Raw genomic sequence first — 13,530 nt, forward strand, 5'->3', positions numbered from 1 at the left:
TCGGATGGGAAAAGATGGAGCTCCATCTCAGTCCAAATTCATGCCTCTCCAGGTATACATATTTGCCCATTTATTTAGTGGGAATATTCATTCACGATTTGTTCAACAGATACCATTTCTTATGCATATCAGGCACCATTCTAAACATAGAATTGAACATAACAGATCACATCTTTGCATTCATGGAGCTTCCCTTCAAGAAGGGAAGACTGAGACAGAACAGATTTACATGTACCTATATAGAGTGTTGATGATGCTAAGTGTTAAGAGGAGCATTGAAATAGGGAAGAGGGAAAATGAATCTCTGAGGTTGGAAGTACTGCTTTTCATAGTGGATGGTTGAGGAAGCCTTCTCTTACAAGGGTAACATTTGAGCAGAAACCTGGAAGAAAAAAAAAAGCAAAGGCTCAGGCCACGCCTGCTTGTATATATGGGAGCAAAGTATTCCAGTGATATAGAACCACAGAGCAGGAAGGAGCACGCCTGAAAAGGCAGCCAGTGAGATGAAGCAGAGCAGGCAGGGAGAGGAGTAGGAAGGATGAGTACAGAGGTAATAGGGGGGCAGCTCAGAGAAGGCTTCAGAAACCATGAGGGCTGCTTTTTGCATTGAGTTGGGAGACCCCTGGAGGTTTCAGGCAGAGAAATGACATGGTCTTACTTACATTTTGGGGTTTTTATTTTTTATATTTTTTGGCCATGCCACATGGCGTGCAGGATCTTAGTTCCCCGACCAGGGATTGAACCTGCGCCCCCTGCAGTGGAAGCATAGCATCTTAACCACTGGACCACGAGGGAAGTCCCTGATTTAGGTTTTAAAAGAATCACTGTAGCAGTGCTGTTCATGACAGGCTGTAGAGCAAGTGTGAAAGTAAGGAGACCAGTTCTTTGGCCTTATTGGGGAATGAGTACATATAGTCTGGCAAATATGCCTCTTCATAAACATTGAATAGGTTTTATCATTCTACTCACTGGACTTTGGAAATTACTTTTGTTCAACTAGTATTTTACCTAAATACAGCTTGAAATTACTGCAGTAGCAACAGAAATTATTCCTGAACATAAAGAAATACAACACTTTTTATGACTTGGTTGATTGCCAGTAGATAATAATAATACTTTATATTTATAGAGTGTTTGACAGTTTAAAAGCTATTGTACATTCATTATTTCATCTAATCCCCACAATTTTTTAAGATGCAGTAACTTTTATTATCTCCCTACAGAGGTGAAAACTAAAACGTCACATGCCTAGTCCAAAGTCACATTTGTCAGGGCCCAAAAGACTAAAATCCAAGTCTGTGTGTCCACTGAGTCAGGCTTCTGTCTCCTCACCTGAATCCATTGATTTTGTTTAAAGGGATCTACTATGGTCCAGTGTTGCTGGGGAGGGGAACACTTACACTAGCAAATTCAGTGTATTGTTTAGGAAGCCATCAACCAGTGAGCAAGATGTTATGCTCACACAGGATAAATACAAAAATGTGTAAAGACATTCCTCCCCCGTGAACTTATTACTTGATGATACCTTTAACAGTAAATATGGTAAGTAATTACTGGTTTAAAAAAAAAAAAAAGGTGTCACATGCTCAATTCTAAATGGTACAGAGAGTAAATGCCTTGGCAATTCAAAGGAAGCAGTGATTTTGGTGGCCAAGTAGATACGTTAACAGGGAGATGGGATACTTGAGTTGAAGGATGGACAAGATTCAGTCAAAAAATATCAAGTAAGGATTTCTAAACCCAGGGAGGTTGAGGTCTGGGACACAGCATGAATTATGGCGTGGTAGTGGTGTTTTAGAGGTTTGTTTCTTTTGAGACAATGGCTAGACCAGTCTAGTTGGAATACAGAAGTTGTTTTAGGATGGCTGTATGCCTGCTGCTTTCATACACAAACTATTTCTGAAAACTAAACTGAAAAGTAAATGTACAAAATCAGGCAGTAGGCATATATGTAAGTTAAAAAAAGATATTGGAGAGCTGAAAATGCCATCCGGTTCTTATTTACACCTTGCCTTTCAGAATGTAATCTAGAAATTTTGCTGTTTTATTCTTTTCTCTCTGTTGGTCCACTTAAGTCAAATGTGTGTCTGATTAAAACTAAGGATTTGTTCATCTTACCATGCCTTGTGATTTCCAGGCAGCCCCTTCTTCCAGGAGCTCAGAATATTTGTTCATTAACAGTGTCAGACTTTATTTTTTGGGCTCCAAAATCACTGCAGATGGTGACTGCAGCCATGAAATTAAAAGACCCTTACTCCTTGGAAGGAAAGTTATGATCAACCTAGATAGCATATTCAAAAGCAGAGACATTACTTTGCCAACAAAGGTCCATCTAGTCAAGGCTATGGTTTTTCCAGTGGTCATGTATGGATGTGAGAGTTGGACTGTGAAGAAAGCTGAGCACTGAAGAATTGATGCTTTTGAACTGTGGTGTTGGAGAAGACTCTTGAGAGTCCCTCGAACCAGTCCATTCTGAAGGAGATCAGCCCTGGGATTTCTTTGGAAGGAATGATGCTGAAGCTGAAACTCCAGTACTTTGGCCACCTCATGCGAAGAGTTGACTCATTGGAAAAGACTCTGATGCTGGGAGGGATTGGGGGCAGGAGGAGAAGGGGACAACAGAGGATGAGATGGCTGGATGGCATCACTGACTCAATGGACGTGAGTCTGAGTGAACTCTGGGAGTTGGTGATGGACAGGGAGGCCTGGCGTGCTGGGATTCATGGGGTCGCAAAGAGTCGGACACGACTGAGCGACTGAACTGAACTGAACGGAACTGTCTCCATGAGATGTGTGGCTTAAGAGTGGTTTAAGGGTGCTGTGTTGTGCTTAGTTGCTTAGTTGTGTCTGACTTTTTGCGATCCCGTGGACTGCAGCCTGTCAGGCTCTTCTGTCCATGGGATTCTCCAGGCAAGGATACTGGAGTGGGTTGCTGTCCCCTCCTCCAAGGGATCTTCCCAACCCAAGGATTGAACCCAGGTCTCCTGCATTGCAGACAGATTCTTTACCATCTGAGCCACCAAGGAAGCCCAAGAATACTGAAATGAGTAACCTATACCTTCTCCAGGGGATCTTCCCGACCCAGAGAAGGAACCAGGGTCTCCTGCTTTGCAGGTAAATTCTTTACCAACTGAGCTACCAGAGAAGCCCAGTTTAAGGGTATCAGTATACAAAAGAGCAGATTGTCCAAAAGAAAAATATTTAAAGTTGAGGGCCTGTAGTGAGAATTAAATTTGGAAAATAAGACCAGGCTTTAACATTTCTTCCAGTTCAGCAAATATTTATTGAGTGTCTACTGTGGCTGTCTATGATGTGTATTTTTTGTGCAGACTACTGAGGCTGCACATATAAAACTGTTTATATGCAGAATACATCATGAGAAATGCTGGGCTGGATGAAGCACAAGCTGGAATCAAGATTGCCGGGAGAAATATCAATAACCTCAGATATGCAGATGACACCACCCTTATGGCAGAAAGTGAAGAAGGACTAAAGAGTCTCTTGATGAAAGTGAAAGAGAAGAGTGAAAAAGTTGGCTTAAAACTCAACATTCAGAAAACTAAGATCGTGGCATCTGGTCCCGTCACTTCATGGGAAATAGATGGAGGAACAGTGGAAAAAGTGACAGATTTTACTATCTCTGATTCCAAAATCACTGCAGATGGTGACTGCAGCCATGAAATGAAAAGACATTTACTCCTTGGGAAAAAAGTTATGATGAACCTAGACAGCATATTAAAAAGCAGAGACATTACTTTGCCAACAAAGATCCATCTAGTCAAGGGTATGGTTTTTCCAGTAGTCATGTATGGATGTGAGAGTTGGACTGTGAAAAAAGCTGAGCGCCGAAGAATTGATGCCTTTGAACTGTGGTGTTGGAGAAGACTCTTGAGAGTCCCTTGGACTGCAAGGAGATCCAACCAGAGTCCATCCTGAGTGTTCATTGGAAGGACTGATGTTGAAGCTGAAACTCCAATATTTTGGCCACCTGATGCAAAGAGCTGACTCATTTGAAAAGACCCTGATGCTGGGAAAGATTGAAGGCAGGAGGAGAAGGGGACGACAGAGGGTGAGATGGTTGGATGGCATCACTGACTCAATGGAGATGAGTTTGAGTAAACTCCGAGAGTTGGTGATGGACAGGGAGGCCTGGCGTGCTGCAGGCCATGGGGTCGCGAAGAGTCGGACACGACTGAGCAACTGAACTAAACTGAGTTGAAACTGCTTTCAAGTGTGATTTCAAATGAAAGCACAACCCTATTCTTAGGGAATTCACGTTGGGGTTGGTGGGGGAGGTCAGGGAATATTTTACTTCCTCCTTAGGAGAGAAGTTATACAGTGAAAGTGTATTTAATATGATGGTGATATAAGGTTTATGTTGAAATTGGGGAAAACTGGAAGCAGAGAGGCAAGTTGGTTAAAAAAAAAAAGCTTACACATGCCTAGGCATACTGACCTATTTTCAGAGAGAAAGCCCCCCTACAAGAAGTATATAGTATGTCTTATCTGAAAGGGTACGCTACAGAGGCATAGTCTACAGCTAACCCCTGATCACGGAAACATAATCATTAACAAAATAATGCTATGTGTTCATGGTTTCCGTTCATTTTTTCTCATCTATTCAACAAATATTTATTAAGCATTTCCTGTATGACTGGCCCTCTTCGGGAACTAGTATCTAGAAGTCAGTGAAAGAGTCTAAGTCCCTGCCTTCATGGAGTGTGTATTCTGGTGTCAGTCAGGCAACACTGAACAAGCACATGTATGAGAAGATGCCTGTCACGTGGGAGATAGGGTTCAGTAATCGTTGGTTACTGAGTTTGAACCTGAAGTTTGAGTTAAGTACCTACTCTTGGCAAGATATTTTTGGGGAGGTACCCTTTTGCAGATTGGTTGGGCAGCATGAGATTAACTCACAGTTTTTTTTAGATGTTACATAGAAATTCTGAGTCTTTTGTTCAGTCTTGGAGTAATTGTGGTCATATATTCTATTGAATACAGCAAGCTGTCTGTTCCAAACCACTTTTGCTGCTGAAGATAAAATGCTGAAGCAGGTGCTGTCCTGTACCAATAGAAGTGCTGTGGTCTCATCCTGCTTGGATGGTTTTTGTTGGCTCCTTGAGTTCCTGAAAAGGCTTATTGTTATCACTGACGAGGCTTCACAGAAACCCTTTGTGTCTATTTAGCAGACTGCCTTGGCAAAAGCTATGTCAGTTCTTTTGTTAACTTTAAAAACAGTCAAAATGATATAAGGGACGAGAGGGATAAATAAAAGACTGATAAGTGCACGCATGCACACACGTACATACATCTTTTAGGTCAATTTCTGAGGATTATCTGAAGTATGGTTTGCATGTAAAACCAGGAAAAAGCAGTAATGCATTCACACCTTCATTGTTTCAATCAGATATAACCTGTTACAGCAAACATTTTGAATGATTTTTTCTTTACTGGCTTCCCTTTGGCCTTACTTTTTAGGTGGGAGAAGCAGTTTCACATTAAGAGCAAAGCTAAGCCATTTTGTACAAATTTTTTGCAAGAAGGCTACATTTTCTTATCTGCTTTTTCTGAAAGCTGGAGTAGGGTGTTAGGTGTGTTTACTGTTGTTGCAAGCCAAGATTTTATTTGACTTTCACATGAAATAAATAAACTCTGGCTTCTACAGAAACCAGAAATGGTTGGAAGTGTGGGAGTTAGGACCTTACATTTTGCCTCCAGATAAAATGCTTTGCATTAAATTTGTGATTAGAATTCTAGGTTGAACAGATGATGTCATTTCTGCAATATGGTTTGGTGTGTGTGTGCTTTTTTTAGAACAAGCTCGGTAGATATTGAATTAGTTACATGGGTTTTTCTGGTCCCTTTTTAGATGTGAAGCCCTCCAATATGCTAGTAAACACAAGAGGACAAGTCAAGCTGTGTGATTTTGGAGTTAGCACTCAGGTAGGTCTCTTTTTGCTCCTGATCTGTTCTCGTCTCTGTAACATCTACTTCCTGTTTTCATTCTCTCTCTGGATTGAAAAATCACCTAGCTGCCAGACAAACAGAACTCTGCATCTTCTCGTTGGCTGGGATTGTGTTATTCATTTTTAATCTCTGAGCGAGTTGCCTTCATCAGAATATGATTGTTCATTGTTTAATGACAGTAAAAACTGCTGATATTGTAATTACTACTTACGAATAGCAAACTTCATTGATATGCAGCTTTGATATGAAAGCGTTTTGGCCAGACAAAAGGGAGGGCAGAATGGGAGCTGTGCCTGGGGAGCCCAACTGGCCCACAATAAAAATTAATATTGGGAGCAACAATGGTGGAGGGCCATTACAATGTGCAGCACAAATTTTAATTAATTTCCATTTTGGGCCTCCCCTGAGAACCCTGGTGATAGTGACCCACGAGCATGCTGTGATGTTGATTTGAATTGCAGCCACCTTTACTCCCAGCCAAACACGAAGACCAAAGCGAAGGTCATCATTGTATTATGAGTTGTCAAAGTCTGTTATCCCTCCAGCGTATTTAGTGTTCGTTTCATTCTGGTAACGCATGGGGCTTCATTCACATCTTGAGCCATCTGACTAAAAAATGAGTGTGTTCAAATTCTACTTCAAATTGACTTTTTATATCAGGCGGGTTTGGGGTACTAAAGCGATAAGCATCCTGCTTAAGTGAATTGTTGAAGGTTATCTGCTATAAACTGTAAAGCTGTGCTTGTTTAAATTGGAAATCACATTCAAAAGAAAAGAGATTTAATCATTTTTAATGCCTTTGTAGATAAATTTGTTCCCTTTTACATAATTTTTAGTTGATTTATAGAAATGATGATTGTAGGTTAAATGAGGAATAATTGCCCATTTTATTTCCACATTATCTTTATATTGTTCTAACAGACTGTTTTGTCTCATAGCTGGTGAATTCTATAGCCAAGACGTATGTTGGAACAAATGCTTATATGGCGGTAAGTAAACTTATGCAAAAATAACATTTAAAAGCAACATCTTTATGTACTTGGTAATGTACAGTTCTTGAATCAAATCCACAGCTTTAGCCTAACAGATCATAAATTACGAAGTCAATCCAGTCATGGTTTGATTTTTAAGTCTTCCTAAAAGATGTTAGGGTTTATACAGGAGCTACCAACTTCTCTCACTTTGTTGACTTAACCGGTTGGTTCAAATATAAAATTGTTTTGAATGCAATCCTATAGAAAAATTGCATCTTACAGCACATTAGCTACTTTGCCTCATTGCTTATTAAATTAACCTTAAAGTATATCAAAATGTCAGTCAATAAGATCAACTGTTTTTTCCAGGAATAAGCATGCTTCCACACCAGATGAAAATTAGATTATTAATTAAAAATTAAATTATTACTTATGGGCTTCTGAATGTAAGGATTTAGCAGACATTTTCCTGTCAAACATTATGTCTGTCTTCTGTTTATTTGAGTTCATGTCTATTAAAAGATAACTTATTAGTCCCTCTGAAACAAATTTACCAGGAATAAGAAGTAGACGCATAGAACTATTTCAGATACCAGTGTGGGTTTGACCTTTTTCTTTTGCCTGCCTTTTAAGTAAGTGAAGTTATCTGTGTTCATAAAATTGCTTTTATTTATTGGTTTCCACTTTCACTTCAAGAGTAGGGTGCTGGGAAACGACAGGCAGGAAACTTATTTAGTATTTTGGAGCGACGTTTTGTTTTCGTATCTTAGGTTTAGTTTTTTGATGAGGCTTCTGGATTTATTCAGGTAGTCAGTTTCACTCCAAGTAGTCTTCATATGAGTTAAACGAACTATGTGTGGAACCTTGGATCTTATTCTTGGTGTTCTTTGTTCATATATTATTTTGTGAAAAGGATGTTAATATGGATAGAACTCTGGATCTTATTCTCAGAACAATACAAAGCATTTTTTAAATTGAGGTACCAAAACAGTTAATTTTTGCCTTGCATTGTTTTTAAAGAAAATTCATTATTTCTCATTTTTCTGGGTAATGTGACAAAAAATTAATCTCTGAATCACCATACCTAGTGTTTAATATTTATTTGTTTAGCTGCATCGGGTCTTAACTGCGATGCATGGGATGGCATGTGGGATCTTAGTTCCCCAACCAGGGATCAAACCTGCGTCCCCTGCATTGGAAGGCAGGTTCTTAACCACTGGACCACCAGGGAAGTCCCCATACCTGTTTTTTATAAAACGCAATCACCCTCTTGGCTCTACCAGCTTAGCTGAGATTGGTGAGCCACTTTTATAATTAACAAAGCCATGCCAAATGCCATGTCAGTCTTTGAAAAAATATGGAATACTCTGACTTAAAACAAACAATTTATGAAATAACTTTTCCACTCTCCATTGTGTTCTTAGTAGCGTTAGCTCTAATAATTAAATTGCAATGTGTTTGAATGTACAAATCCAGGTTACAATTGTATTTCCCAGGTACACGTTAAAGACATGACTTTTTTTTCCTTTTTGTGTATGGATGTATGTGATGCATCCATCTCTTAATTGAAAATGTGAAGATTAAAATTATGAAACATTAGCTCATATTGGCAAAGCTAAAATTGCTTTGCTTCTTGGGCAAGGGAACTCTAGTTATCCACTTTCTAGTTCAAGCTGTAAAAAGTGAAAAACTCTAGAAAGCAAAGAGTGTGATACACAGACCATGAGCTTGGCTCAATTCAACAGGCTCTTGTTGACCATGACTTACCTAACTGCTGTGAGAACAGAGGTTGGGAGTGGGGGAAGGTGGAAGTAACATTTATTCTGACACAGATGTTAACCCCTGCCTGAGGTGTTGTGATGCTGTATTAAGAGTGCTAGCAACTGAGGGACTGAGTGAAGAATGTACAAAACCTCCCAGAATATGTTTTTCCACTTCTTATTAATAAGTATTTCAAAGTAAAAAATTTTAAGAAGTTTCGTTGGAAGGTGGCCACGCCCATTTATTTCTGTGTTGTCTGTGGGGGCTGTAGCGCTGCAGTGGCAGAGGGGGATAGTTTTGACAGTTGCAGCAGAGACCATATGGCCCACAGAGTGAAAAATAACTGTCTGGCCCTTTGCAAGAAAAGTTTGCCAACCTTTGGTCTATGCCAGTAAAAGCTATTTCTGACACTGAGTGCTTTTAATTAATCAACCTGTAATTACTGAGCGCCTTCCATGCAGTTAGCCAGGTATGGTGGCACTACTCTGTAATCCACATAAGATTTTGGCAAAATAGGAAACATGGCATTATATGTGGCCATGTCATGTGTGACATAATAAAGGCTTCAGTTTTACCGTGCATACCTTTAGAGAATAAGAAGGCATATAATGTATAAATTTGATGATTCAAATAGTAAGTGAAAAGGGCACTTACAAAAGAGATCACTTTGGGAGGATGAACAAAGACAGAATTAGAGGGTGGAGTGACATGAGTGGGGGCTGGGAGGTATAGGGTAGAGGACAAATAATAAATTGTGAGTATCTGCAACTAAAGGTCACTAATATAGTGCACTCATTTTGCATCTATGTCTCTCACTTTATATTCATACCTGTTTCAGTACAGTGATAATAAAAACAATAGTAATAGTGAACACTTAATTAGAACCATGCACTAATCACCCTTTTCTTTACATATCAGTTCAGTTCAGTCGCTCAGTCGTGTCCGACTCTTTGCAACCCCATGGACTGCAGTGCACCAGGCTTCCCTGTCCATCACCAACTCCCGGAACTTGCTCAAGCTCGTGTCCATCGAGTTGGTGATGCCATCCAACCATCTCATCCTCTGGTGTCCCCTTCTCCTCCTGCCTTCAGTCTTTCCCAGCATCGAGGTCTTTTCCAATGAGTCAATTCTTCGCATCTGGTGGCCAAATTATTGGAGCTTCAGCTTCAGCATCAGTCCTTCTAATGAATATTCAGGACTGATTTCCTTTAGGATTGACTGGTTGGATCTCCTTGCAGTCGAGGGGACTCTCAAGAGTCCTCCAACACCACAGTTCAAAAGCATCAATTCTTTTTCGCTCAGCTTTCTTTATGGTCCAACTCTTGCATCCATACATGACTGCTAGAAAATCCATAGGTTTGACTCTGTGGACCTTTGTCAGCAAAGTAATGTCTCTGCTTTTTAATATGCTGTGTAGATTGGTCATTTTTCTTCCAAGGAGCAAGTGTCTTTTAATTTCATGGCTGCAGGCACCATCTGCAGTGATTTTGGAGCCCAAGAAAAGAAAGTCTACCACTGTTTCCATTGTTACCCCATCTATTTGCCATGAAGTGATGGGGCCAGATGCCATGATCTTAATTTTTTGATTGTTGAATTTTAAGCCCACTTTTTCATTCTCCTTTTACCTTCATCAAGAGGCTCTTTAGTTCCGCTTCACTTTCTACCATAAGTGTGGTGTCATCTGCATATCTGAGGTTATTGATATTTCTCCTGGCAATCTTGATTCCAGCTTGTGCTTCATTCAGCCCAGGATTTTGCATGATGTACTCTACATATGTTAAATAAACAGGATGACAATATACAGCCTTGATGTATTCCTTTCCCAATTTTGAAGCAGTCTGTTGTTCCATGTCCGATTCTAATTGTTGCTTCTTTACCTGCATACACGTTTCTCAGGAGGCAGGTAAGGTGGTCTGGTATTCCCATATCTTGAAGAATTTTCCACAGTTTGTTGTGATCCACACAGTCAAAGGCTTTAGCATAGTCAGCGAAGCAGAAGTAGGTATTTATCTGGAATTCCCTTGCTTTTTCTATGATCCAGCAGATGTTGACAAGTTGATCTCTGGTTCCTCTGCCTTTTCTAAATCCAGCTTGAACATCTGGAAGTTCCTGGTTCACTGGTACTGTTGAAGCCGAGCTCGGAGAATTTTGAGCATTACTTTGCTAGAGTGTGAGATGACCGAACTCTTTAAATCCTCACAATCAACCTGTGAGGTAGATAAATATTGTTCTTTTACAGATGGCGACAACGAGGGATAGTGAAGCTAAGTGACTTAACCAATTTCATACAGCTAATAAGTAGCAGAGTGAGGAGTCAGACTTCTGTAATCAGCTTCCAGGGACTGAACTCTTTAACTGCTGTGCCTCTCACTCTATCCAAATTATTTATGTGTCTTTCCAAATCTAGATTAGTATATTCAGGGTTTATTCTGGTTTATTCTCTGTATCCAGTCCTTCACATGGTGCTAAATGAATGAATCAGTTCATGAAACCTGCATTCCAAAAGTGATTTGTTCACTAATTATAAGCAGACTATTTAAGTTTTTTTATTAAGTATCTTACTTGTGTGATAAAGTATAAAAGACCCTCAGATGACTCAGATACAACCCACTAGACTGCTCAAATATTGAAAAGAAAATAAAGAAATAGCCTTGCATGTGTGAACAGTCTCACTTTATTCTCCTATAATCTGAAATGTTAGGTATAAGAAAATGGTAATTAGGACAAAGATAGGGTAGCTTTTCTAAGATTATTAAGTCATTAGAACAAACAAGCAAATAAACAGTAACAATTTATGGGCATGTTAAACAGTGGTCCTTGTAGGAGACTTGAAAAGCCATCTGGTCCCTCCTCGATGATCTAGAAAATGAAGTGGCATGTTCAAGTACACATTACATCTTAGGGGAAGGTAGGTAATTAGGTTTAATGGACATTTTAATCCAAAGCAAGAAACATTTTCAGCTATATTTTAACAGGATTTCTTCCAGAAGAATTACAAATGGAGTCCAGAAGGTTTTGGGAGTTTATATTAAATCATTTCTTGAAAATTCTAATCACTAGAACTTGTACTCTTGTTTTAAAGATAGAAGTCTCTGAAACTTTAACCCACTATTGAGTCATTGTAATTTATTATAATTTTCTAAAATCAAATATAAAATATTGACATTATTACTGTGAATTTCTGATGTTTTGAAATTAAGAAATCTTATGCAAATACTTGTTCTTTGGGATCAGAAAGTCAGTCTAAATAACTATTCCTATCTTCTGAACGTTTTTTCCACCTGGACTCTTCCTATTCTTGGAAAGTATCTTTTCCCAGATTATAACCTGTTCAGATTCCATGATCCGGCTTGGTTGGCCATGCTCATGCAGTGATCGTAGTGATAGGGGTGATGATTAGAAGGAGGCCAGCATTTATTAAGCATCCCCATGTGGCATGTACTGAATTGAGCACATTACATGGATTGATTTAGTCTTCAGACAACTCCATTAGGTATACATGTTGTCTTTATTTTACAGGTAAGGAAACCAACGGTGAAGTAACTTTAGCCCAGAATCTCAGAGCTGGCCAAGTAGTGATGGTCAAGATTTAACTAGGACACCAGCTTCTAGTTTCTGGTGGTAGCACATTAGGGTATGTGGACCAACTCTTCTGCTGAAAAATGCGAATTAGAATACTTTTAAAAACCATCTCAAATACACTGAAGAGCTAAAAAGACAACTGGAGATTCCCAGGATGGTTTTCAGAAGGAAACCTACAACAGAGGGGAAAATAGAATGTTAGAGTACCAAAGCTACTTATTCCTGAGGATATTTTCCTGTATTGCTGAGGATATTTGTATGTGTTGCAGCTGTGAATTGATAAGGGGGCTCCCTTAAGGCAGAGGGTCTCAGAGGAGATCTTCCCCATACTATGCTGGAAGCTTGAAGAGCCCCCTACCCCACCAAAAGCAAACAAACAAACAAACCAGATCCAAAGCTGCTCTTCCCCATCCCAGGGAACAAAAGAGCAACAGGAAGAAAAAGAAAAAGGGGGAAACTTGTGGCCACAGACTAACTCTGGCACAAATTTGTACCCCGGATGTTTGTATATGTGACCTGAGTTAGAAAAGGAGCTTCACGTTGAGAATATTGTTTGAAGTAGACCCATTAACCTGAGGCCTCAGAAAACCTCTGCGAAATTTTTTTTCCATAAACAAAAACTGTAAAGCAAAGAAAACCAGGCCCACAAAGAAACAGAGCAAACCAAAGAACCAGCAGGAAAAAGGTTGCAACAGACTTTAGATCACAAATTTTAAAAGTGACATAGTTGATATGAGAAAGTCTCAAACAAAACTACTAGATAAAAATGAAAAACTCACTATTTGGTAGCATGTTGAAGATGAGAGAGAATTAGTGAACTGGAAGATAGATTGAGTTAGAGCAGTGTGACTGCAGAACCCTGTCTAACCTGAATGTTCTACTATCCACATAGTGATCTTGCCAGCTTAAAAAAAAAAAAAAAACCCATTGTTTATGATATTGATATATATATATATATATATATATATATATATATATACACATTTTTTTAACATACTGTTGTTGTTTTTCAGTCTCTCAGTCATGTCCAACTTTTTGCGACCCCATGGACTACGGACACCAGGCTTCCCTGTTCTTCACCGTCTCCTAGAGCTTGCTCAAATTTGTTTCCATTAAGTCCGTGATGCCATCCCATCGTCCTCTGTTATTTCCTTCTCCTCCTGCCTTCAGTCTTTCCCAACTTCAGGGTCTTTTCTAATGAGTCAGCTTTTGGCATCAGGTGGCAAAAGTATTGGAGCTTCAGCTT

General features: G+C 39.4%; 1 protein-coding gene across 2 annotated transcripts in view; it reads left to right on the plus strand.

Annotated features, from left to right (window-relative positions):
• Positions 1–13,530, plus strand: part of MAP2K5 (mitogen-activated protein kinase kinase 5) — a 271,359-nt gene that overhangs the window by 145,176 nt on the left and 112,653 nt on the right. For both annotated transcript variants that reach the window (XM_024997213.2, NM_001206770.1), the window contains exons 14-15: positions 5,870–5,943; positions 6,906–6,956. In XM_024997213.2, the coding sequence (XP_024852981.1) occupies positions 5,870–5,943; positions 6,906–6,956 (125 nt within the window). The remainder of the gene's footprint in view (positions 1–5,869; positions 5,944–6,905; positions 6,957–13,530) is intronic.

The sequence above is a fragment of the Bos taurus genome, chromosome 10, assembly GCF_002263795.3.
Source record: "Bos taurus isolate L1 Dominette 01449 registration number 42190680 breed Hereford chromosome 10, ARS-UCD2.0, whole genome shotgun sequence".
Taxonomy (NCBI): domain Eukaryota; kingdom Metazoa; phylum Chordata; class Mammalia; order Artiodactyla; family Bovidae; genus Bos; species Bos taurus.